The following is a 27113-nucleotide window of genomic DNA, read 5'->3' on the forward strand; positions in this document are numbered from 1 at the left end:
AACTGGAAATAATCCAATTAGAAAAAATTTAGGTAGCCCAGTTAGACAGACTTTTTGCTGTGCGGCACTAGCAGTCAAGCCTGAATTGGATATAAGAAAAAGGATAACACGATACCTAATGCTGGGGACCGGGAAAGAGATCCTGACACATGGAAAATACTCACTGCTCAGGATAAGAAAGCCAAAGAGGAAAGCAGCAAGGCACTACAGTTAGAAAGCTGCCAAGGTCAGATCACCAATAGTGATATCACCAAAGTATGCCCTGGGTATGAGCAAAGGTTCCTAGCTTGGTTTGGAGTAGCCCTCTGGAGAAAGGTGAGCCAGGGAAGCAGCCCAAGAGCCTCTATTTGATCTACTCCTCCTAGACAACCAGTGTGTAACCCAAAGGAGGCGTTTCCAGCTAACAGCGCTGCATTGCACAAGACATCCAGGCTCCCATGTGTAAGACAAAGAGTTTGGCCAAACTCCCTCACCCATCATCATCTGATGAAATCTGCTGGGGTTCCAGCTGCAGTTTAAGAAACTGTTGACTTATAACAGCTTTCACTCATCTCAGATGGACTGTTGTAGGCCTTCCAAGTGTTGGGGGCATTGTTCAGGAGACTCAGAGCAATGCCCCCAGTCCCTGGAAGGCCAACAAATCAGGCCCACAAGCAACTCTAGGGTGGGAGACAAGGTACACTAAAGGTCTATCCCCTCCTTCCCTAACAGAGATAACGGTATTCAAATTTCTCTGCAATCATTTGTTCCACCCTCTATCAAAATAAGCTCATTTTACTTGAATACTTTCAGCAGCATTACTATAGCAGAACTGCAAGTACCAGATCACTCAGTGAAACACAGGTGTTTAGAAAATGGCCATCTAGCTTCTCTCCCCCCAAAAAAACCTTGCTCTTCTTACTTGATTCACTACTGGATTCCCTCTGCTATATAATAAAACAACAATACGTCATGGTTGTAGTACAGCCCTCAAATGAGGTGCTGCTGACACAATTCTCCCATGCTTTCAATATTTTGTTTGGGAATGTGTGTGCATGTTTTCCTTCATCAACATCTTAACATCTTAAAGATCAACAAAATGTTACAATTCTGCTAAAGGGTATATGGTTTCAGTAATGCAAAACATTTTGGCTGTATATATGATCTCACCCAGACTTTGAGAAAGACCTAGTCTCCACGACTCAAAAATTACGTAAGCCTACATCACAGGTCCAGAAGTGGTGACATGGAACTCAATTATACCCTTCCCTAGATTCATATTTCACGGAGTGGAGAGGTATGGGTGCTACAGTAAAGTATGAGTCAGAAAATCAAATTCATGCAGCTTGCAATCTTCTGTCTCACCCCAGGGAAAGGTTTCACAGTGCTTCAAAGCAGGCCTTACTGTGCCATAATGGGGCTTTTTTCTGCCCACCCAGAAGCAGACTCCAGGAGTCAAAACAATGAAACCTTTAATAGGCTTGGACCGGAATACACCAGTCTCCTCCCCCTGCTGAATCACCTCTGCAATGGTCTACTTGGAGTGCTGAAAGCTCCCACTCTCCTTCATTTAACCCTATATAACCCTCCCTGATTTTCTACGAACGGTGATAAGCCTGCTAAGTTTTCTCTGCATGGAAATTATGATCACCTTCTCGCTTCCTAAACTACACTTCTTATCCAGTCTATTCAAGAGGTTGAGGCTGTGTGAAGTTGACTTATCGCAATTCCTCTTTCCTGTCAAAGGAGACTTGCCAATTTTGTCCATTTTCTTCAGAGAGAAGGACCCCCCACCCCCACCCCATACAGATACTGTACAGAGCTCACGCAAGAACTAAGCAGTGGCATTTTCCAGACTACCTGCCAAATCAATGCCTAGTCAGGATGTATACATAATACCTGCAGTCTCCAGAGAGGCTACGGCCAGACCACCTAGGCCTGCAATTTAGTCATATCTCCCAATGTCAAGCCAACTAGCATTTACAAGAGGGGAAAACTGCCCACGTTGAAGATAAAAAAGACCTTCTACCGATGAAACTTATACTTTCTCCCCTTTGTTCAAATCTTAACCCCATATTCAACCCAACAGTCAAAGGCTAATAGTCATAGATTCCATGGCATTTAAAGAGGAAAATCGTACACAGGCCCTATTGACTAAGCAGGATAGAAATATTTCACCCCTTCATCCTTCTTTGCAGATATGAACAGAAGCCAACCTCTTTATTGTTCATTCATGCGACCCAAAATCATTGTGCAACTTTTACAGTGCTCTACAAACCTTAAGGTTAAAGGTACTGAAAACAAAGTCAGTTCTGTATCAACCCAATGTAAAGTGTAATTTAAACGTTATACAGCATTACACAGACCTGTTTGACACAAGTGAAGGAGAAGCATTGAAGACCAATGTAATAGTGGAGAAGATTCAAAGGGGACAACAGCGCGATTAGACAAAATTATTCATAGTGTAGACACCTTACAAAGGGTTATAATAAAATCCTACAGTTCCTCATCTCCCCCACTCCAACAACTGAAAAAAATTATGTTCTCATAACTCCTAGAAAAAGTGAAAACAGAGTAACACCATGTTTGAAAGGTTCAATCCCCGGAAGGTAACAAGGAATCCCACAGCCATGTTTTCTGGTATTCCTTTAACATATTACACGAATGTGAAATTTGACACTGGGTGCAGAAACGAACATCATTAAAAACCAGTAAATTTCTTGCCCATAAAACTGGGAACAAAGGATTAAAAGCATCTGAGCAGTCTCAAGAGCCAAAAGAAAGACTGAGCAGGATCTCTCAGTAGACAGAGTCTGCGATCCACTGGAACTTTCCACAGACAGAAGGGATTTCCATCCACTGAGTGTGGCTTTCTTGCCTCCACCCCCCCCTGCAGTCCAAAATGCCCCCCCCAAATGTTGCTCTGGGGGACAAGGGATCCCAAGGAATAGCATTTGGGGGGGGGGGAGCTAAAGGTCTGTAGCAGGAAGGGGAAAACAGTGAAAACTACACCCTTCCCTGCCCATGTAAGTCCTCTGTGGGATTCCAGCCAGTGGGTGGGACTTCAGTTCCTGCAATGATCTTCTTCATGACTAGCAGAAGCTTACACAAGGGATGGTATTTAGATTATCTTTCAAATGCAGAATTTGGCCCCAACCGGGAGTTGAACATTCTGCACTTCTACAGTTAAAGGATGATGCACAAGTCACCTGGCTCTACAAAGTTTGCACAAGCAATAATATAGTATATACATTATTTGTGACAACTAATAGTACTGGCTGGTCAAACAGATTGACCACAGGCATTCAGATAACCTACAAAAGTGCTAAACTGAAACCTGCCACCTGTCTCCTGAATGCTCCTGCCCCTGGCATTCCTTCCTCACTCATCCAGCTTGGTCATGAAGTTTCATAGGATTTAAACGGGCCACCTTTATACCATTTCTGCATGTGTGTGTTTTGCCATCAAGTCACAACTGATTTATGGCAACCCTGTAGGGTTTTCAAGGCAAGAGACATTCATGATGTTCATTTCTGCCCCGGTATTCCTTAGACATCTCCCATCCAAATACTTGCCAGGGTCAGGGCTGAGAGTGTGTGATTGGCCCAAGGTCACCTAGTATGTTTCCATGGCAGAGTGGGGATTTAAACCTGGGTTTCCCAGATCCTAGACCGACACCTTAACCACTACACCACGCTGGCTCTCATATTTCTCATACCCATTTCTACAAACTGCCATATACATTTCATACATCTCTACAAGCCACTGGTTCCTGAAGAGTTCCTATTTGCTCACTCTCACTTCAGCTTCAGCTCTTGCATGCTGCAATTGATAGGGCTATCACATGAAGCTGCCTTGTACTGAATCAAACCCTTGTTCCATCAAAGTCAGTATTGTCTACTCAGACCGGCAGCGGTTCTCCAGGGTCTCAGGCAGAAGTCTTTCACATCACCTACCTGCCTAGTCCCTTTAACTGGAGATGCCAGGGATTGAGCTTGGGACCTTCTGCATGCCAAGCAGATGCTCTACCACTGAGCCACAGTCCTTCCCCAATCCATGGCTACTAGTCATGATGCATACCTATTATCTCTAGTATCAGAGTAGCATGCCTATTATATTTGGTGCTGTGGAACACAGGAAGGATAATGCTGCTGCAGTCGTCCTGTTTGTGGGCTTCCTAGAGGCACCTGGTTGGCCACTGAGTGAACACACTGCTAGACTTGATGGGCCTTGGTCTGATCCAGCATGGCCTTTCTTATGTTCTTATGAAAGCCACTACATGGGCTCAGTCCTTCCTTCACATCCCGCTTTTTCTGCAAAGCAGAAACCCACTCAGCTGACGAGACTTCAAGACAAAGTGTCATTAAAGGTAAAGGTAGGCCCCTGTGCAAGCACTGGGTCATTCCTGACCCATGGGGTGGCGTCACATCCCGACGTTTACTAGGCAGACTTTGTTTATGGGGTGGTTTGCCAGTGCCTTCCCCAGTCATCTTCCCTTTACCCCCAGCAAGCTGGGTACTCATTTTACCGACCTCGGAAGGATGGAAGGCTGAGTCAACCTTGAGCAGGCTACCTGAAACCAACTTCCGTCGGGATCGAACACATTAGCTACTGCAAACCCTATTCTAGAGATGTGGTGAATCCAAAAGGATCAAAGCTACAAAGAAGCTTAAAATGCCATAGAAATGGTCATTAGCTCAAAGAAGCATATTTGTTTATTTTATTAAAATAAAATACACCCCACCTTTCCCTTGTGGCACAAGGCATTTTGCAATTCCAAATTTAAAAACATACAAAATGCAATAAAATTCCAATTAACCTCCTTCCAAGAAAATGCCTGTAGCCTAAACCCCATTAAAAGCCCTAGTGAACAGCATCTCCTAAAAACATCTAAAGACTGTGCCACCCCACCTCCTCAGGGAGCCCAATAAATGGGGTGGGAGTGAGTACTGAAAAAGCCCTAAATCTAGTCTTGACACCAGGCAGGCTACCTCAAGTGTGGGAACAGTCAATAAGTGGCAACCTGAAGACCACAGCTGGGGCACGGGGACATATGAGGAGAGAGTTACAGACTGTGAAGGGTCATAAACCAGTACCTTGAATCGAATTCAGAAACAAAGAGCAGCCAGTGTTTTAAAACAGGCAAGATGTGTCCCTGTCTGCTAGCGCCTGATAATAACTGAGCGGCTGCATTTTGAACCACCTGCAGTTTCCAGTTGTCTTCAAGGGCAGCCCCATGTAGACCACATTACAGTAATCCAGCCATGAGATTACAAAAACATCTATTAGCAAGGCCAAGGAGAGAGTTAGCAAAACATTAACGCAGTTTATAGAAGGCACTCTTGGCCACCACATCAACTTGTTTCTCAGACAGCAAGGCTGGGTTCACGAGTACCCCCCCAGCTCTTAACGTGCTTTGGAGAGCCAGCGTGGTGTAGTGGTTAAGAGTGGTGGTTTGAAGCAGTAGACTCTGATCTGGAGAACCAGCTGGGTGACCTTGAGCTAGTCACACTCTCTCAGCCCCACCTACCTCACAGGGTGTGGGGAAGGGAAGGTGATTGTAAGTGGCAGAGAAAGTCGGCATACAAAAACCAAGTCTTCTTCTGTAAATCCAAACTCCATTCTATCTACCACAAATGGATCCAGACTCTCCAAAATATCAGCCTTCCCAACCAGCATAACAATACCCAAGCTATGCCACAACGCAACTTTTACCACTTAAACCTGCCTTTTCAAAAGCCTGCTTTTAGCTATCATGCTGCCATGTAAATGTCCAGTTTTAATGACTGATATCATTACAGTGCTGCCAAATTCCAAGCTTGTGGGATCCATCTCCTGAGTTAAAGTAGCTATTCAGCTCCCATTCCCTTAGGCAGGGCAGCCTTAATAAACGCTAACCCTCAATAACACCTAGGTCACTAGGATGAAGTGTTTCTAGTTTCCACAATTCCCAGCTTTGCAGCTTCTATCCTGTATTTGCACACAGGGCTGCAGGAAGCAGTAGGTAGCTGCCAAAAGGAAGGCAGAGGGGCAAATACTAGAAAGTGGGAGAAAGCACACACTGGTACCAGCCGTTGCTTTCTGGAACCATTCCCAGCTTCCTTGCCAATGAGCTCTTCAATCTTGCCAGCACATAGTTTTGTAAAAAAACTCCTGCCACATGTAAGCTCTACCGCCGCCATGTGGTATAATCGCCCAACGCACAAATCCAACAGATACTACCAAGCCAGTGCAACGCACTTTACCCCCCATCCAAACGCCTGTTTATTAAACAACCAACATAATCCTCGTTTCCAATCCTTTTTTAAAAAAAGCAGTCAAACTTGTAATGGCCTGCAAGTACTCAAAATAATTTTTCCACCTCAAGGTCTGGCACTTCCCCTAGCATAGGGTCCTTATGAATGACGAGTCTTTCAATTTACAGCTTCCTGAAATATACTAGTGGTTTATCCCAGCCCAACAGCTTGGCAGTAATGAAGGCCAAACAACTGACAAAGTTTAAATCAGGGGTGGGGAACCTTTTTCATGCCAAGGGCCATTTGGATATTTATGACATCATTCGCGGGCCATACAAAATTATCAACTTAAAAATTAGCCTGCTATATTTGGTCAAACATTTAGCCAAGAGGCATGACCGGAGATGGCTCGAAGTGGTTCTTGTAGGTTATCCGGGCTGTGTAACCGTGGTCTTGGAATTTTCTTTCCTGACGTTTCGCCAGCAACTGTGGCAGGCGAAACGTCAGGAAAGAAAATTCCAAGACCAGGGTTACACAGCCCGGATAACCTACAAGAACCAATGAACTCTGACCGTGAAAGCCTTCGACAATATTATGGCTCGAAGTGTCTGCTTTTGAGCTCTGCTGTCCCCAGCTGGGCCCAAGAGATTCAGGCAGGGCAGCATCCTTCTAAGCTAGAGATAAGCCAGGACCCATGGAGGGCCTGACCAAATTATTTCGCGGACCTTATACGGCCCCCGGGCCTGACGTTCCCCACCCCTGGTTTAAATAGAGGACAGAAAGTATTCCAAGACATCTTCTTCTATTCCCTTACAATAGGGAAATATTGAAGGGAAAATCGTCAACATTAGGACTGCTACAGTGAGTATTCTTGACATACTGTTTCAAAAAACAGATTCATGTTAGGACATATGTAATTTATTCATGTTTCAGAATTTGGGCCAAGTATCCTGATCTCATCAGATCTCAGAAGCTAGGCAGGGTCAACCCTGGCAAGTATTTGGATGGGAGACCTCCAAGGAACACCAGGGTCAAGAGACGGAGGCAGGCAAGGGCAAACCACCTCTGACCGTCTCTTGCCTTGAAAGAGAGAGCGATGTAAAGTCTGGGGAGGGGCAAAAACCCCCAGGAAAAAATATTTTTTCCAAGGCCCTTTTTCAATGGAAAAATTCAATGTTGTGATGGACTCCAAAAGAATATCTCCCAATTAGAAGACTGACCAATATGGCAGTATTCATAAGTATAAAGCAACGCATACTAAGATTTAAAAAAATTCACAGAGATTCACATATACACCAGAGGAACTTAAGAGTGACCATTACAACAAAGAAAAGCAATAGAATGGGCTACCCACTAACAAGGCATATTCTGAAGACTTCCACTTATTACATTTTGATGGCTCTTTTTCAGTTAGTGCACTGTGAACAAAGCAGGACTCACCCTCAGTTTATTTGATCCAGTGATAGCTAATGATATCTGCCACTGGGGGACTGTTTCAACGGATAAGGCAGATGATCAATGCCTACACGGAAGGCATAGTGCCTCCAGCCTAAGAAAAGCCATGGCAAGGCCTTTATTAAGAAAACGAGCACTTGATTCTGAAGATCTATTTTACAGTGGTTCCAATCCTTGCTGGGAAGAAGATCCCAAAAAGTGGCCCACCTCCTCTCCCACAGAGTTTAATGTCTTCATGAAATTGACGCAAGAGGTAATCTAAAGATTCAGGAAGAAGTGTCACTAATATGGAATGATATCCATCTCTGTTTTTCATCAAATTCCAGGTAGGTGGTTGAATATATAGCCTCACTGAGAACAGCAGCAGCACAGGTAAAGTAACTGGGGGGAGAGCTGCTGCTTACATAGAATCAAGCAAGTCCTCTGCAGTATAGCAGTGAAAGGTGGACAGTCACAGAGGGGGAAAAAGAGACCAGTTATGAAAAATCTCTCCTTTTGCTTGCAAGAACTGTTTTACTGTGCATACTGGAAACATACCATGGCAGTTTCATTCTCCTGACTTGCCCTCCCTCCAGTTTGAACTCTCTAAGTTCCAGAACAACTGGTATTAAATAACGTCACTAATTTCTTTGTGTGATAACCACTACCAATGAGACTTTTTCCCTTTCATCTGTTATTTGTTGACAAAGAAGTGCATATCCCTAGTGCCCAGATCATAGTTTCTCTATTAATGACATGGTATGGAAAGCTAATTCCACACCCTCACACACCATCACTGGGCAGGAAGAAACATGAAATGCACTCAGGGAATCTACAATCATTCTTGTTGAAGTGACCTCAGTCTCCTTACCAAAGCAAACACCTCGGTGAGGGACAAATGCTTTACAGGCTGAAGCAATGGCCAACTCCGCAGAAATTATTGTCTTAATGATCAGGTCCTCCACACTTGCCATCAAAGCTGAAAAGAGAAAAGGGGGGAAACAAAAATACAAATGAGAATCTTGAGGCAAGGACGGCTTATTCATATTATTGCATCGGACAGTCCATATGAAGTTGGGCATCATCAGCAGTCAGTACTTAAATTCCCTTGTTTGTGTACAGGTCATATTAATGCATCTAATAATAGTTTTAATCCCATCCTTCCTCCAATAAGCTCAAGGCTTGGTTCTATCTTCCCCATTTTATCCTTACAACAGAACTGTATTGGGAAACAATAAAAAAAGATAATTAAACCTAACACAACTGCTAACATAATTAAGATACATTATGGCAAATATTTGAGGAAAGAATAATAGACTCACCCGTAGTATCTTTCCCTTCCTGTTTCAGATACCTCAGCATTGCACTCATACTCCACTTGTTCCCATAATCCTCTACTTCAGGGTCATCACAACTAAAAAAACAACAACAACCCTGAGTTCATATGCCAGCCTTAGAAATTCTAGGTGTAAACTCGCCACCATTCCCTGTGACGGGTTTGGCTGCTTTGCTAAGGTCACTCAGGACTTGAGAACTCCAAGCAAATCTAAATACCTGACATAGTCACCACTCTTCTTGTTGACACTGTAGTTTGTTAGATGCATGAACTGGTTCTTAATATTCTTTGTTCCCTGATCATATCTCACGGTGGCAAACCTACAGAGAAGAAACAAGACTAAAACATTCAGAACAATCATGATGGGTGGCCATGTTAGTCTGTAAATAGCAGTCTAGAGTCCAATAGCACCTTAAAGACTAACAAAATTTCTGGCAGAGTATGAGCTTTCATGAGCTACAGCTCTCTTCCTCAGATACAGCTAGAATGATTCTAGCTGTATCTGAAGAAGTGAGCTGTAGCTCATGAAAGCTCATACCCTGCCAGGAATTTTGTTAGTCTTTAAGGTGCTGCTGGATTCAGAATAATGTGGGCCAATTGCTTCATCATTTATTTCAAGAAGAAGGGTGAAGATGCTCCAGCAATACTTCCTCTCTACACTGATACTGGAGGTGAGATGATAAGCAAATTCTGGCTTGCGGGCTCCTTCTCTTTGCCTCACCACTTACAGTTGTGAACACTCACACTGGGGAACCTGCAGGAATTTAAACACAGAGTCTACCTCTGATTTGGATATGTGTGTGTGTGTAAAGTGCCTTCAAGTCGCAGCCGACTTATGGCAACCCCTTTTGGAGTTTTCATGGCAAGAGACTAACAGAGGTGGTTTGCTAGTGCCTTCCTCTGCACAGCAACCCTGGCATTCCTTGGTGGTCTCCCATTCAAATACTAACCAGGGCTGACCCTGCTTAGCTTCTGAAATCTGACGAGATCAGGCTAGCCTGGGCCATCCAGGTCAGGGGATTTGGATATGGAACCTGCTTAACTTAGCAGATTCATTACTCAGAAGTAAAGCAAACCAGTGTTCAAATAAACATGAATACTTCTATTCAGGTGTCCCCCTCTATAAGCTTCAACAGACACATGGAAAGTAAGAAGGAAAGGCACAAGCATGATCACCACTCTCAATCTCACTGTACAGACTCATGTAAATGTCTGAACAGTCTCAGGTGGAGCTAATAAGTTAACTTAATACTATTTTTCCAAGGAACATTTTCCGCCTCCTCCTCAAATTAAACCAGACCTCTATTGCACCATTACAAATGCTAGGATTCAGACATTCTCTTGATCATAGCTCAAGTATTCCTATAGTTATTCGCACACCTCATTCTTATGTGTCAGTCAAATTTGTATTAAAGGTCTTCACAAAGAATGCTATATTCCTAGTGAAACAAACAGATAAAACCAAGTGCTCTAATGTGGACAGCATCATATTCATACTAAACTAGACCTAGATGTACCCCAGAGTAATGATTATTTTAAATTGTGGCAGGGAACAGTAACTTGTGTAGTGGATAGCAACTCTTACCGACTGCCAACACAAACAAAAACGCTTTATAACTAACATACTTATCCCGATCACTATGGAAAATGGATATGTTATCTACATCTCTCAACCCAGAGGGGCTATCAAGGGTACCTTTCAAAACCTTGGCTCTAGTAACATTACATAAGCTACAGTATAAGATATAGTCTATAATACCTTCAGTTTTCCCCTAGCTTCAGATATAAAAACATTGCTCAGCAGGGATTTTAGATTACTTTCCATCTTGGTAAACTGAAAGCATGATCTGAAACCTGAGTCTTGTTAAAGTTTTCCAGGGTGGGCAAAATGTTTAATCTTACATCTACGTTTTTGGGGTATCACTGTTGGTTAATCACTACCATATAAAAAAGTAAGAATTCTGAATACTCTCTGAATCCCAAGAGGCTATAGAATTAATTTTTCTTCTAACTATCCTGTTGGGGTAGTAAGTTCTAACTTTGCAAGTCTTTCTACAGATAAACCATAAACAGGTAACAACTTTTCAACTATTTCCACTGTGTCACCTATGAACCCTCACTATTCTTGGGATTTTTTACAGTTTAAAGTATTGATACTAATACACCTCTTGGCATTGTCTCACAGCTACTTCTCTGTAGATAGCAGCAGATACTTGACGTTTGTCCAAGCAAAAGTTTCATACATTGTGCAGGAAAAAGGTGTTTTACACATGGGTAGCCCAAAAGCAGACTAGGAAGCAGCTATCTTTCCCTTTATGTATTTAGGAAGTTGGTCAAGAAGACCCTTTCCAGTCCTTTCAGTCACAGAGGATAAAAAAGCGGGTCATTTGGAGCACTGGAGTATCATTTTAGTGACAGAACAGCTCCAAGACAAATATTCTAAAGAAACTCGTCTTCAGAGGTCTGTCATTCTCCAAACAAAAGAAAACCTCCCACTCCCTCGGCCATATTCCTTCACATCCAGGCCTGTATCATCTTCCACTGCAATTATAGACTGCTGAAATTCTCTTCCAAAGTCAAAATATCATCTTCAGCCTTTCCTAAGGGAGATCCACAAGGGAAACTCTTATGCCCTCTTAACAAGCCTGATTCTCTAATCTAGCAGATGAGTTGTGACAGTTTGTTTCATCCTGGGCTAATTGATCAAAGACCTGCTAGCAGTACAAAATGCTGCAATTCAAAACTGATACGCTTGTTATGAAAATGGGGGAAGGAGGTGGGTCAAGAGACCAACAGTTATTTGGGCATGCCAGGCAGGGGTTACTGCGAAGGGGGACTGGGCTGCTCCAACAGGCTCTGGCCACAGCACAGTCTATGAGGTAATGTGAATTCCTTGGCTCACAGTAAGTACCTGAATTCTTTGGAAACCACAGGAATCCAGCAGAGAAAAGGTAAATATCTCCACGGAGCCAGTGCTAATTAGCAAGCAGGACTATCAGAGGAGGGGGCACCAGGGGGCTCACAGAACAGGAAGGCAGCACACTGTCAGACATTACGAGGCTCTGATGCCTGGTCCTTCATTTTGGAACTCACATAGTTCTACAGCCACATTCATTTCCAGCCCCCCTCTCCTTCTCGGGCCCCTCAGAAGCACATTTGGTTTTCTGTTCAATCCATTGTGCCTTCACAAAACAACCCTTTATTTTCCCCTGGTTCAGCAGTAGCCTAACTACCAACGAGCGCTCAAAAGAGGTTAGGATCAAAATTACGTCTCTTTAAAACTTGATATTTTATTTTGAATCAGTTTTTTCCCTTTTGACTCCCAAACAAAGAAAAAATATTTCTTGGAGGGGGGGGGGACCACAGCCCTGTCCAGGAGTGCCCCCTGCTGGCAAATTATGCTTGTTTAACCTTTACACAAACCATGCTAATGCCTTTTGTTTTTTAACATTTAGACACCCTTTAAAGTCCACAAGTATGAGGATAGTGGCTTTTAAGCAAGACAAAAGGAGGAGGGGAAGAAAAGTATACCCACTTTGCAAGACTATTTTACAGAAAACAAGAATTATACCTACTCTGTTTGACTCAGAGTACACATAATTGATTGTTCTAAAATAAATCACAAATGTACTGAGATTGCTCCATTTTGTCAAGTATAAACTTGCTTTTTTCAATATTAATACTAATATGAATTATTAAGCTGGTGTTCCGCTTCTATACCAGACCCTAATTTTGGCAGGGGGTGGGTGGGCTAAAAGGCTTATTACAAATGCACCATCCTCTTCAAACTGTCAATCATCAACAGAGGAGATCATGGGCTAACAGAGATGGCCCCAAACAGTGCTACCCGAAACTAATGCATGCTGATGCTGGCCAACCTCCAGTGAAGAGCAGCTAGCCTCTTCTCTCCCCTCCCAAGCACCATTTTGGGTGGCTTGTTGCCAGACACCTTGCAGGAGACAGGAACCTACACCAGTTCAGGAATCCCCACAAGGCATATATGGTTTGGAGGAGCAAATAGGGAAAAAGAATTAGTTGCTCTGGCTCCTAAATTGGAGGCAACAGGGAAGGGAGTGAGGCAGGGGAGGAGACACATGGATGGGACAGGTGGGCACCCCCTAAAAATTCATTACCTGAGGTTACCACTGCAGTTGCAGAGCTGTCTTTGACAGCCAGAATGGTTAGTTGCTGTGGATCAAATTAAAGTATACAAGAGACAACCCCCAACCCAGCCAATCTTAGCTGATCAATGGAAGGTCACTGTTCTAGTCATCCTACATACTAAGGACCAGCCACAGCGTCTACAAATTTAAATTCTAGTTGCTAGGACTGTGAAGAAATTGAAAAAAACCATGAATGTATTTTTATATATAACTGTAAATAGAAAAGTATATGTGTTAGAATGAACTGAATGTCTTTATATGTATTAAAAAGCTAAAAATCATGCAAATTCAGGGTTTGTAAAGCCAACCATTGGTCCCTTAGCCTGGTTAGAGAAGAACCAATCAGACAGCAGGGAGACCGTAGCACTCTTTTAGGAAACTTTGACACGGGCCAATCACAAGTTAGATTTTCAATCCCCCTTCAACCTATAAGTGAAACTAGTTTAGTCAACCAGAGAGACAGAGTAAGAGCTCTTAAGAACTTCAGAAAACAGGGAAGGAGCTGAAATCCAGATACCTGCAGCAGATATTTCCCTCAGGAGGTGGAAAGTGCCTGAGAGCTGAGAGATCTGTAGACCAGGGAAGGCTGAGAGAGCTGTGGAGAGAGTTAGGCCCCAGCAGCCTGACTACAGTCAGTCTCAAGGCACTCCACGAAGGGAGCTGCTACACTGAAGTCCTGAAGAAAGTAAATCCCCCCCACAAGAGCACTGGCAGAAAAGGCCTCAGAAAATTGAATATAGATGAAGAACGAACACATTTCGCTCTACCATGTTCTACATTTTTTCTATTGTTCTTGTCAAATTGGTATTAAATATTAAAGGAGACAGTTTGTTCGGACCTGAGGAGAAACGAGTTGTTCTTTAACTTGGGAAGCAAGCGCCCAAGGCCTAACTACACTAACCAACATTGTGCATCTGATCCACATTACTCCCATCATGTACAGTATTGCCTTTTCAACCCATGTGAGCTGTTCTATACTGTTTCAACTTCTAAATGCTTCTGCTACAGCAAAAAGCCATAAAAAGTTCTCTCTTGTGTTCAAATAGAAAACAGTGCCCTGCTGAAGTACACAGAGAGGTGTAAAAGGACAAAAAAGTTGAAATCTGGTGGCGCCAGGATCTTGAAAGCTTTCCCTTGTGCCTACCCACACAAATACAGGAAGACAAAATCATTAGCATGCTATGAAAGCCTCAAAGCCTACTACTGCCACCTGAAGGCTACAAGTAAGAAGAGACATGTCACCCACCGAGTGAAATATATTTGATATTTTCCTGAATTTTGACCAGCAGCTAAACACTCTGACGTTTGCAATCATCAGCTGCACTCAAACCTTCTGGGCTAGAGAATAGCATAAAAACAAGGACTAGAGATTCACTCAAAGTGAGAAAGGAGAATTATCACTGAGATATTCATCAGCATCCAGTCTCCAACTCCAAAAGCTCTGCAGATCTTTATGAAACCCAGAAAAAGAGTTGGTTTTTATACCCCACTTTTCTCTAGTTTTAAAGAGTCTCAAAGAAGCTTACAATCACCTTCCCTTCCCCTCCTTACAACAGACACCCTGTGAGGTAGGTGGGGCTGACAGAGTTCTGAGAGAGCCCAAGGCCGCCCAGCAGGCTTCATTTGGAGGAGTGGGGAAACAAGCCCGGTCCACCAAATTAGAGTCTGCCACTCATGTGGAGGAGTGGGGAATAAAACCCAGTTCTCCAGATTAGAGCCCGCCACTCTTAACCACTATACCACGCTGGCACTCACCAGGTGTCTTCACTATGTTAGACTCAGCCTATGCAGCACGAGCAGAGCTGTGCTAAAGATTCTCACCTCCCCTTCCTGCTGCAGACTATGACCCCAAAATTGTGGCCCCCATGGGTCAGCTGATTCCCCCATCCCAGGAAAGCCCTATCAAAACGGAGTACAAGGTGAGAATCCAGTGAAAATTGCCTTCCTCTTCCACAAGTGTAAGTAATTGGTACGAAATAAAAGAGAGGTTAGGATCCAAGCCATAGTTATGACAGACAGAGACACACTCAACAGGGCTGGGGCCCAAGGTTCCTCATGAAACACAAAGGTGCTACCTACCTGGCCAAACCTTCCTCATAGAGGTAAACAACAAGTGGGTCATAGGATGTCACCAGAACATACAGCCGCACATCAAATTTGAAGTCTGGAGAGGGGCAAGCAACAGTGATCAATGTCTGCAAATTTTTAAGTTGTTTTTAAGGATAGGGAATGAAAATCACTGAATAGTGATATTTCCCATGTGACACAATTGTAAGTACTTACCACATAAAATTGCAATGGAAACAAACAGAATTGTTCTCTTATAGTGCAAATAGCCCACCCAAAACCATCAAGGTTCTGAGATCTTCTAAAGGAACAGCAAACTTTTATATAAACTCACCATCTATGAGCAGGGGGTTGCTGATGTAGCGGGAGACCAGAATGTTTTCTTCCAGAGAAATCTGATTTGGCTACAGGAGACAGAAAGCACATTCAAGTAAGCAATCAAAGGCCTAAATATGGAATGCCCAATTTCATTATTTTACCACTCCGCACTGAAAATCATTTTCACATCTGGCTGCCATATGCCAATGAATACTTCCCTGGCTTCTTGGTTAACCAAACCTTCTGATCAAGAGGTAATATCTTAATTATTCAGATAAGCATTCAGTGAAAATATTTTAAAGTGCTTGGAACACTCACAGTACTAACAACAGGACTAGAAAAGGACACAGTAGGAACCAGGTACAGCCCAATTACTGATCACTATGGTGGAAGCCTGCATGTGGTATAGAGCTTACTCACTAAGCTATCAGTTTAATTTATGGCAAAAGGAATAACTATGCACCATAGGCAAAAGCTAAGCAGCAAAAAGCAGAGCAAACACACTGGATTTTTAGTTGGATTTTCAGAATACGAAGAACTAGTGCAAAATTGGGAAGTCAAACCATGCCTGTTAACCAATTTGTCTTTCTGTTGGTTATCAACAGCTACATTTAATAGGAAGGGCTACTGTTCTCTTGAATACACAGGAAAAAAATGCAAATATCAAAATGCCCAAGTTCAACACCTGCACGAGAAAGATAATCTCTATAGCAATTATCTTATTTCCAGGTTCCTGAAATACCAGTACTGCGTACACAGAGAGGAAAACAGTTTATTTATGACAACCAAAACAGCTGTGCTTCCTCCTATGTCAACATCAGATGCAGAACTTAGAGGCTGCTTCACCCTTTCAAGTATCAAATATTAAACTATGTTTCTAGCAACAACTCAGAAGGAAAAGCCACTGTCGCCACTGGAAGCATATTATGATAAGACACAGAGAAGTCAAAATGACAGTATAATATACCAGGATATGATCAATGCGAGTAGATAAATTAAATCATGGCAGACAATTAAGGAGGAGAACAAAAATATACAATGGCTTATCTATTGCCAACTGATATCAAGATTACAAAAAGACTGCTTACTAACTGGCAAATTGTGAGAGTTAACAGAGTTTGAAATGTTGATCACAAAGATCACCTGCTGGGGAAGATATATAAATTGTTACTTAAATATGATACCGAAGCAGAACAAATCAAACATTGTATGGTGAAATTGATGCAAAACTTCGGATAAGAGATTACGTTGCAGCCATGGGAGCAGTTATGGACTAAATCAATTAAATTTACAAGTCAAACCTTGAGAGAAAATTGGTATAAGACCTTTTTTCACTGGTACATTACACCAAGAGATATTCAGAAAATGAATAAGGAGTAAAATCATGCTGTTGGGAATGCTACCATCTGATATAACAAAGTCTTCAGATGAACTGGTAAGATATATGATTACTGCAGCAAGAGTTGTTATTGCATCAAGGTAGAAGTCAGAAGAATGTCCAGACATTGAAGATTGGGAGAAACAAATTAGCAGAATATGCAGCGATGGCAAGATTAAAAAATCTGGTGAACAAAAGATCCAGCGAAGAATTCAACAACAAAAATGGGACCTGTATTACTTATATGCCATGTAAAGCTTGTTTAAACAGAAAGAAAAATGGTCAGTCTTTCTTTTTTCAGGATCTAGTAGTACACAACATAGTTATTAGAGAGGATGTGTAGACATTATTATAGATGAGCAAATTATCAATGGATGAGGGGGTAAGATACAAGATAAAGATATAGCATAAATACTACAATTCCATGGTCAGTATAATAAGGCTGTTAGTAATGAATAGTATATTAGTTTTGGCATGTTAGCTGAATTTACAATGAAATTAAATGTTTCAAGAGCACCCAGGAAAAGTATGTAAGGTTATACTGTAGTGCATTGTAAGTGGTTGTTTGGTATTATGTTGTGCTGTGCATGGTATGTATTGTTGGTTTATTGCGTAACAAACAGTGTGAGAAAATAAAAACTTTCAACAAAAAATCAGAAGGAAAAGCAAAACCTGCGTCTTGACCAAAGGGACAACAATAAGAACTCTTTACTAAAAACTACAACTTTAATCATATGTACACCTAACTTGAGAGTAAGCATTAATGAACACAGTAGGACATCCTATCAAGGCAATATCACACCTCTAGCAGTGGGAAGCAGCCTCTTTAAACACTTTCTGCAACAGCATTCTAGCCAGATTGCCAACCTGAGCTCTCCAAAGCTTTTAACTGTCAGCACTGCATGACAACTGTGAGGCCACTCGCGTTCATCATACATAAAGAGCAACTGCTAGACAGACATGCAGGTGAACTCTTCACAACAAGACTAGGCCACAGACTGCTAATTATTAAATGTGAGGGCTGTAACGTCTTCAGAAAGTTTTATTCTTCACTATCGCTTAGGTTTGAGCCAAAATATAAAATGTCATCAAAGCAGCATTTTGGAGAGTATCCAATAGAACTATTACTCCAAAAATTTGCATATGAACAACTTAGGTTAGTTACAGTCAATTGGAGACACACTCATCATCCCTCAGTCTCTGTAACAGGTGAGGGGTTTTCTACACAATGAGATACCATAGAGTGGTTGTAGTTTAACAGGTTTACAGTGCCTTTTTCAGATTCTGACCCTTTGTTCACTTATGCTTTCCCTTGAAGCAGAGCACAAAGCTTTGTGTGGCTCTGGAAACAGTTGCTTCATACAAGTTGGCTAGCAGTTCCCATATTCTGTGGGAAAAGAGCCAGGCTGAGAACAGATGAGACAAGCTGGCCCTTTCAACATGGAGGGAAGATATAAGAGAAAAAGAAATGACTCATTGTCCAGTTTCATAGAATGCCAGGAATACTTGTCCTATTAGCATTCACATTCACACACACACACACACACACAGAAAACCATCTTCCATTTTATGGCTCCAACCCAGGCTCTTGAATAAATGATTGCAGGCAAGGTACCTGAAACAGTCAACAATGAATCAGCACGGTCTCCCATTTAATTAATGTCACTCTATCACAATGAGCATAGAACCTTTGTCGTATTTAATCCCTGATTTCAGGTAGAGATGCATAGTAAAATTCTCCTCACCATGTAGAATGATACAGCAAACAACCAGCACACCATATGACTGTATTTTCACCACAGCCCATCTCCATCCTGCAAATAATTACCTTTATTTGTTGTACATTGTCTAAATTTCTATGATAAATTTCAAGATACTTGCCAAAAGGGTTTTTGGTTATCACGGAGTTTTAGGAACTCAATGACAGCAGCTCAGAAAGTGTAGAGATCAAGCTTCCCATTACAGGGCAGCAAGTCACCTGACAGTCTTGCTCCTATTGTTTTTCCCCCAGGCCCTATTCTACTAGATTCTTTCCTGAAGATATATTCCTACAGCTCCAGGAGAACAAATTTTCCATCCCTGACTCTACACCATTCACACAGAGGCCCCAAGTCCTCCACTTACACTATGACATTTTTGGACTGTGATGTGACTAAGAATCAGACATACTGCACATGAGTACTGAAAGCCAAGATGGCAGGGTCCATTCTACTTGCTGTGCCAAGGCTCTCTCCTTGCATTTCGCTTAGGTCAAAACAACAACCGACTATCAAACCAACTGGTTGATTGCCTCATGAAAGTCACACATAGCCAGAAAGTGTCGCAGTTTCAGCAAACTGAACATCTTTGAGCAGGAGAAAAAATGCTACCACGAACTTGCTAGAAGATTCCAGGGAAACTATGCTTGGTATACTTTCAAATACTTACACTGTTTATCAAATAGACACCTCGACCCCGAGAAGATGCTACAGGCTTCACTATCCAAGGTCCTCTGTCCTTTGAGTAGGAATCTTTGAGTTTGAAAGAAAAAATATATAAACATGACAGGAACAAATGCTTTGCCAAGGTTAGCAAGATATTAACACACTGGATGTTACTACACTGCACAAAAGGAATTTTGGACATTGGCGGGTATCTTCTTTCAATCTATAACTGGTCAGAATAGGTATGAGTATCTTTTATTGTTCTTTATCCTTTTTTACCCTCAGACGTTGGTTACAGAGAGCAAAAAGCAGCCATTTTAATGAGGGGTTCTTAGTTGTCCTCTTGGATGTTCTCCTTCTCAATGTTACACTATCAAGAGGCTCAAAGCTAAGAGCTTGGATCCGAGGAACAAGTTCCATGTGCACGTCCCTCTGCCAACGAGAGTGCTTTCTCTACTGCTAAAACATCTATGTGCAAAAGATCACTGGTTTTCAATGGTGTATTGTGCAAACTAAAGTTTCAGCAGAAAAGGAAGTGCAGACTATCTAGGGCACATGGAACATTCATAGGATCTCAGCCAAGGGATCTAATCGGTATGAACATACATAACAACATGTTATGGGACACCTTTCTGTTTTCCAGTTTTTCCTAAAGCATGATTCAGATCTCAATTATAAAACAGGTCAAAGGGGTTCAAGCTAGGAGTTCAACAGAAATCTCTGCCCAAAGGGAATTTTCTAATGCCCTTTTCCTGAAACACTATAACCCTCAATGTAGTAAATGAGTTTTCCTGCTTTTATTGTGACAGTTCAATCATGTAAATTTAATATGTGGATTATTATTTAGCAGCTTCTGTTAGGGATTAGCAAACGTGTATGTTTAATCATTTCTAATGTATTCAGTTGCACTGTGAAAACAAGGCAGTATTAATAAACCAAATGCTTAGCTGCCAGTTGATGCAAATACTTTTATTTTACTGCAAATATAAAATGGGACAGAAATTTTCAGACTGCAATAACTGGGTGATACTTTTCTGTGCAAGTAATAGGGTTGCACTGTACAAAATGGTTTTACAAAGATGGTTGGATAATATTAGGAACTGTGGTCTATATTGCTGTGTTTAGCTTATTGTAAGTAGGATCCTATTTGTATAATTTCTGTACCACTTAATGTGTCATGTGAACACTTATGCTATGTTTTGGTTCTTTCTGGTGGTTCCAGACTTTTAAAACCATAATGAATTGGTTACTGAACGTCCCATTTTGTCAACTGTACTGACTCACCATGTGTTATCCGCCTTGAGACCCTGTGAGAAAGGCAGACTATAAATAACGTAAATAAAATAAAAAAATTAATATACACTTGGGGGCAAGAGTTAGAACACAACTCAGGAACCACTGGCCCATATTTACTCCGCAGCTGAGCTTGATCATGCACAGTCAATCACTTACTACAGAATTCTTGGTATTCAGCTGGGAGGATGAAGGTCTGAGGCAGGACATGGAACGTCTTGAATCCATAGGTCTGCTGCATTCGATTGATGTTCTTGTACAATCTGTCTTTTCGAGTTAATTCATAGGACCTGAAACCATGCATGGATAGTTTTCTGACAACACATCTTTGCAAGGATTTTCAGGAATTCATCATTACTTTAATGTCCATAGGCTTGCAAGCATGAGCAACCTGGGCTTCTACAGGCTCAATGCTACAATCTAGCCAGCCTGCTATTTTGCTGTTCTTATCCTAAGTATACATGCAATTTTATTTGCTATCGAAATTTCTCACTAATTGACCACTTTCTTTCTATTGAGGACACACTCAAGGATTAGTATTTTTCTGCCCAGCCTGAATGACATGGACATACAGAGAGGGTTCTTGGTGGGGGCTCCTCAGCTTCAGAACTCCATTCCCCTAAAGGTTCCTCAAAGCCTGAGTAATTAAAAACATTCCTTGGCGCAAGCAGTTAAGCAATAATTTAGCAACTGCGTTACGTATCTATTTCTCTTAGCAATGTTGTTAACCAAGCCTGAGCCCTTGGGAAATGGGCAGTAACAATATAAATAAACAAATTTCATTTGTTCCAACTTTCTACATAATCTATGAGACAAAATGAAGCATAAACGCACAATAATAACCTCAATCTTAACATCTTAATGGAATCTGCAAGATACATAATCTTCCCAACTTTCCAAAGAGCAGTTATACTCACTGTACACTCTCTTTCTTACCTGGGAAAGTGATTGACTTTTTGAATATCTGTAAGGGTTCGTAGAATATAGGGCTTCAAGTGGGATCCTGTCCACATTAGGTTATATTCATTGCTGCTGGGATGCACCTGAGGAAAAGATAACAAAACAATATGTAAAGATGACATATTCATGACCATGCAAAACTGAGGACTTTATACCTTTCTGTTAAGAAATCTGAGCTAATTCTCACAGAAAGATCTATTTCCCACCAATGTTCTTATACAGTTTCAGGAAATCCCATTTCTCAAACAAATTCTGCTGCAGGCTATTGATAGCCTACCTAAGTTTCACCCAAAAGGCTCTTTCCAAATAAAGCAACTCTTTTTTTTCAGGAATACTTAAGAGTTGCACCCAAGCAGTAGGTTTTAAGGGTTTGAAAATCGGATGATGTGCAGGTGAATGAGTCCCAATGATATGGCCACTTTATTAAGTCTTGTGTTGCTTGTGTGGATATGAGGTCACATCTGACATCTGCAAGGCCAAATTGCCAGACATTGTTGTCTAATATAGTGCCTCTTGCACTTCCTGTTGTCCAATGACTCCCACCAAGCCTTATGATACACTAAGAGTTTGTGCAATATAGGGACTAAGTAAGGGAATAAGGTGTGATCTGGAGGTGTCCAGTTTAAATCTCCATCACAAACTCATTAGGTGGCCTTAGGCAAGCCTCTTCTTTCCAGCCTCAGTTGGAGTACCTCAAATAAGTACTCAACAGCAACAGGGAAGGGAACACACACTAGCATCACAATATCTGACAAAAAGTCAAATTCCATTACTTGCAGAAGGATACAGCTTAGTAATGTTGTTTGATGGCTGAAGCTTAAAGACATCCCAGACTCTGATCTGTAATTGTCTCTCAGCTCTAAAAGCAGTGCAAGGGGTATTTAGATATTCATTCTCTTCATACTGAAGGAATCTGATGTACACACCTCACGGAACCCATGAGCAGACAGAAGACTGCGAACCAAGCGACTGTCTGTTCGCACAATCTTGTAAGACAAACGATAGCGCTCTGTGAAGAGAACAACAAAAGTTTGTCACAGCACCCAAGCACTGCCCTACTGCACTGGCTCCAAAAGGAAAGATACTGTCAGAGAACATTTATTTTAGATTGTCTCATAAATAATGCAGGGCAGGGCACATAGTTATGGCAAATAGCTACACAACAAAAGTGAGAACACATAGCAATATGAGGTTAAATTACACAACATTTCATCATCCTGGTATTTACCTTAATTCAGTTCATTTACCATGAAGGCACAAAAGGGACCAGTTTTAAGTATATTTGTATATCACTTCAGATATGTGACTCACAGGTACACTCCAGTACTTGGAATTCCTATATTTCTTCTGAAAGTTTTTGTTGAGCCCCTTAGCGCAACAATAATTGAAGTATAATGTTTTCTTTCTCTTTGTAAAGTACTTTTCACATTGATGGTGCTACAGTAATAATTCTTACAAGAATCTACAAGCTTCTGTAACTTCTAGTTAAATTTAAGCAGCAGATAACAATAAGGACATGTTTAATTCAATCCCATTAAAATCAAAGACAAACCAACATCTATCCAATCTTTGCAGCAGAACTTTCCTGTTCTCCTCTGCCACCACCGCAGCCCACTTAACGCCCTGAAATTTTGTTCCTGAGTCAGCAGACCCCCAGGAACAGAACGTGGGGCAACGCAGAGGTATGTGCTGGGAAAAGAGAATTGGCGGAAACAGATGCACCCTCTTAAATGCCCTTAAATCTTCCGAACTGCGTGGCTGAATTTATGCCACTGACTTATATTTGGTACCTGGAGAGCGCCTCTATTTTTCATAAGACAAAAAGGAAACCAAGTTTTCAAACAATTGTTCTCCTTTAGCTATTTCTCTTTGTACATTCATGGTGAGATAGTTGCACAGATATAGAATCATAGAGTTGGAAGGGACCACCAGGGTCATCTGGTCCAACCCCCTGCACAATGCAGGAAACTCACAACTACCTCCCCCCACACACCCAGTGACCAGAAGATGGCCAAGATGCCCTTCCTCCCATGACTGCACTTACCTCCAATCAAGCGGATGTAGCTGTCCTTTGTTAGGATAGCTTCTGCATGAAACACCAGGATTGGGATCCTTCTGTAACCACCTGTCCACATGATGCACGGGTGATCCCTGGAGCAACAAGACTCATTTATGTATATATACACACAAGAAATTGCTAATTATGAAAGAAATCTGCTTAACTATCTATTCCATGCAGACACTTCCCTGCGAGAATTAAAAAAAACTCAACAGGAAAGAATATGGATATCAGGGTTCAGAAACCCAAAATACCAGTTCAAATTGCCCAATGAAAATCTAAAGCTCTGACGAAGGCAATGGATGAGGTATACAAGTGTAATCCTATCTTGGCACAATCCAGCCAAGAATCTAATCAGCTACAGATTACAAACTAGCATACCAATTAACAGCAGCACTATGACCTTCTCTACTGAATATTGCAGGTTTTTTTGTGAATATACTCTTCTATGAGAACCCCATCTGTCTTTGCAAAAACTGTCGGTAGTAATACGTTGCAGATACCACAGCTATTACTTGGATTCAGTGGAGATTTCCACAGACAGAAGAGTGGGACAATTGTTGATGATTTCCCCCTCCTGTTACAGTCCTCAGACTTTCCCCCTCATGCTGAACCTAGGGGTCCCCTGGCCTAGAGGAACAGGTCTGAGGGGGCATTTTTTACTGTAGAGGGAAAGGGGAGGAAGTCACACTCCACAGACAGAAATCTTTTTAATCTGTGCAAATAACCAGCCTTTATGTTTGCTCCGCATACACAGAATGCGTCTATCCTCAAAATCCCTTGTCTATATGAAGAACTGTGCATCTTTTCCAAAATGACCCCACCCACCCAGTTGTTTAGTCAGGAACCTAAGGCAGCAGGTTAAGAATGACAGGATTTTAGTGTCTAGCCTTACATAAATGAGACTGCTGGAAGATGCTTTAGGTTAAGCCCTGCCCTGAGGATTTACAGCAAGGACAGTGAGGTTCAGACAAGTTTCCAAGTGACTGAGATGTTCATCCCCAGGATGACCCTTAGTTACGTGGCATAATTACTGACACACTGGACAGCAGGCCATGCAAGGAGAATAATCCAGTCATCCACGTACTGCAGGAAGTTCCACACTGCTTGAAGCACCATAAAAAAATCTCTCTGGGAAGCCCCTGCTGACGTGCTGCTGATCTGTGTCACACTTTGATGAGAATAGCATTTCAGGGAATAATATCTGCCAGAGCATATTTAACTGCACTATTAAAGGGATTAAAGGAAACATTTACCCTCAACAAAAGAAAATTATAGTTCTGAACAAACCACAACCATTAGAACAAGCACAAGAAAGCACTGTGTGGACCATTCACATCCTGCTTAAGTCAATGACAATTTATTTGATTGAGTTAAAATTGCACCCTTAGCAAAAGTGACAGGGCTCACACTGATATGCCAAGCATTGAACAAAGGAAAACTCAGAGGGCAAGAGGGTCCGTGTAATCAGTTCAGTTCCATAAAGGACACCAAGAGTTCACACTGCCACCACATAGCTGAAAAGTGAACCAGCAGCCAGTAATTTATGTTTAATTCTAGCTTATCCTTTCTCTACGGTTGAAGGCTGAAAAATATTTTTAGAAAACCGGACCTTCCAAAACACAACACATGAAGAGATAACATCCTACTAATTAAACTAAAATCCCACTTAATCATGCTTGTCCCAGAACTCAACAAGACATAATGTTCATTTTCAGGCATCCATAAATCCATCTGCCTGGACCTCTGGCAAGAATGGCCAGCACCCCCCACCCCCCAATTAAGCTAACAGTTGCACTGCAGTTGAAAGAATGTAACATATCTTCATATAGTATCATTTTCTCCAAACATCAGTCCCACTTAGATGGCCACATCTCTCCTTCAAGTTCTTTGAGCACAAGCAGTGGGTTCAAGGGAAAGGCAGGGATTACTCTCATTTGCACTGTGGTACAGAGGCTGCAACAGACTCCCGCTATTTACGGTATAACTTCTCCAAAATTCAGCAAAAGAAAGAGCAGGCTCTGCTTCTCTTGTATGTGTACAATAGCGGATATGGGGGAGGGGTCAGTAGAAAGCATAAACAGGTAGATTGATAAGCCAAGGAATATCTATGAGCCCCTTTTACTTTCCTAGCTTCTATTAATGGCACAAGAAAGCATGTGAAAGATAAATGGCATGGCCAATCAGAAACGGAAGAGGGTCATGACATTCTCTTGGATCCCACCTCCTGCATCCACAATTACAGAAGAAAATGACTTTGCAAGATCCCACAGGTAAGCAGCAACCGGAATTAATCCTGGAAGATGTATTATTTCATTGACAGAGCTATATGCTTTGACTTACTCTGGTCCTTCCACCACGACATCTTCATCTGAAGACGAGCCCGTTTCTTCCAAGTCCCGAGCCATCCCAACTTGCATTGCCTGTGCACGTTTTCATAGAGCCCAGAAACAGTGGCCTCTCAAACACTTCCCTGCAGAATTGGTAGATCTAGCCAGGGCAGTTTTCTATGGCCAAAAACAAAACAGAAAAGGAAACTTGACGCGTAGAGCAACCCTGCAGTGTTTCTGCCTAATAGAGATCCATCAGTTTGTGCACTGTAGCAAGACTGCTGCATTTGAGTGCAGAAAAACCCAAGTACACATCCTCTCTCAATCCCGATGCTTACTGGGTAGTCATGGTCAACTCATTCTCTCTTAAGATCCTTACTAGGAAAAACTGAAATATATCACTCTGATCAAGAAGAGCAGGATACACATGTGAATAAATCACGGCGACTAACAGTGGCATCTTCGATCACATTTGCGCAGAAATGGGAGCAACAATGACCTCCCCTCCTCCAAATCAGCACACACTGTATACTGTAATTTCCAGACATCATACCTCTGGGTCAAAATGGCAGCACAGATGTGGGCTATACCAAACAGATATAAAATTCAGCATTTGCACATGCATAATTTAAAGCAGAGAAAAAGCAGGCTGTAGCAGCTTTATCCTGCCCAGTCTTCCCTCTGCCTACACCTCCTCCACTCCAAATTGCTTTGTCCCTGATGTTTTTCTCCTGGTATGACTTATTTCTAATCTTTGACCCCAGCCAGGAGAGAAGTAATTGAGGGAAGGGCATTCTGGATGCAAAGAGAGACTAGACAGAGAAAGGGCTCTGCCCCTTCTTCCTGTGCACATCTTCTCTACAGGAAGAAGCCTTCACTTCGAATGTGTTTAGAAGCACCTTTTCTAAGACACTTGATAGCAATAGATGCTTTTCTGGTACATATCTAGCAATCCATGGACTTTTCCATGTACCCCTCCTGCTACAGGCCACTGAGCCCCCTGAAATGTTCCTGGGAGTCAGCAGATCTTTGGAACAGCATAGTGGGCAAAGCAGGGGGCCTGCAACAAGAGGGGATAATTGGCAGAAATCACCAACCCCTCTTCTGCAAACAGAGGAATTTCACGGCTCAATGCTG

The 27113-nt window shown here is 42.0% G+C and overlaps 1 protein-coding gene across 1 annotated transcript in view; it reads right to left on the bottom strand.

Moving 5' to 3' along the window:
• The window catches only part of TTLL5 (tubulin tyrosine ligase like 5), a 153498-nt gene that overhangs the window by 125321 nt on the left and 1064 nt on the right, over positions 1-27113 (bottom strand). The window contains exons 2-12 of the mRNA XM_056850734.1: positions 25990-26153; positions 23632-23738; positions 22514-22596; positions 21564-21670; positions 20787-20917; positions 19339-19421; positions 15550-15619; positions 15228-15312; positions 9204-9305; positions 8972-9063; positions 8521-8628 (exon numbers count right to left, since the gene is read on the bottom strand). Coding sequence (XP_056706712.1) covers positions 8521-8628; positions 8972-9063; positions 9204-9305; positions 15228-15312; positions 15550-15619; positions 19339-19421; positions 20787-20917; positions 21564-21670; positions 22514-22596; positions 23632-23738; positions 25990-26066 — 1045 coding nt within the window. The 5' untranslated portion in view covers positions 26067-26153. The remainder of the gene's footprint in view (positions 1-8520; positions 8629-8971; positions 9064-9203; positions 9306-15227; positions 15313-15549; positions 15620-19338; positions 19422-20786; positions 20918-21563; positions 21671-22513; positions 22597-23631; positions 23739-25989; positions 26154-27113) is intronic.

Source organism: Euleptes europaea, chromosome 6 (assembly GCF_029931775.1).
Source record: "Euleptes europaea isolate rEulEur1 chromosome 6, rEulEur1.hap1, whole genome shotgun sequence".
In the NCBI taxonomy this organism is placed as follows: domain Eukaryota; kingdom Metazoa; phylum Chordata; class Lepidosauria; order Squamata; family Sphaerodactylidae; genus Euleptes; species Euleptes europaea.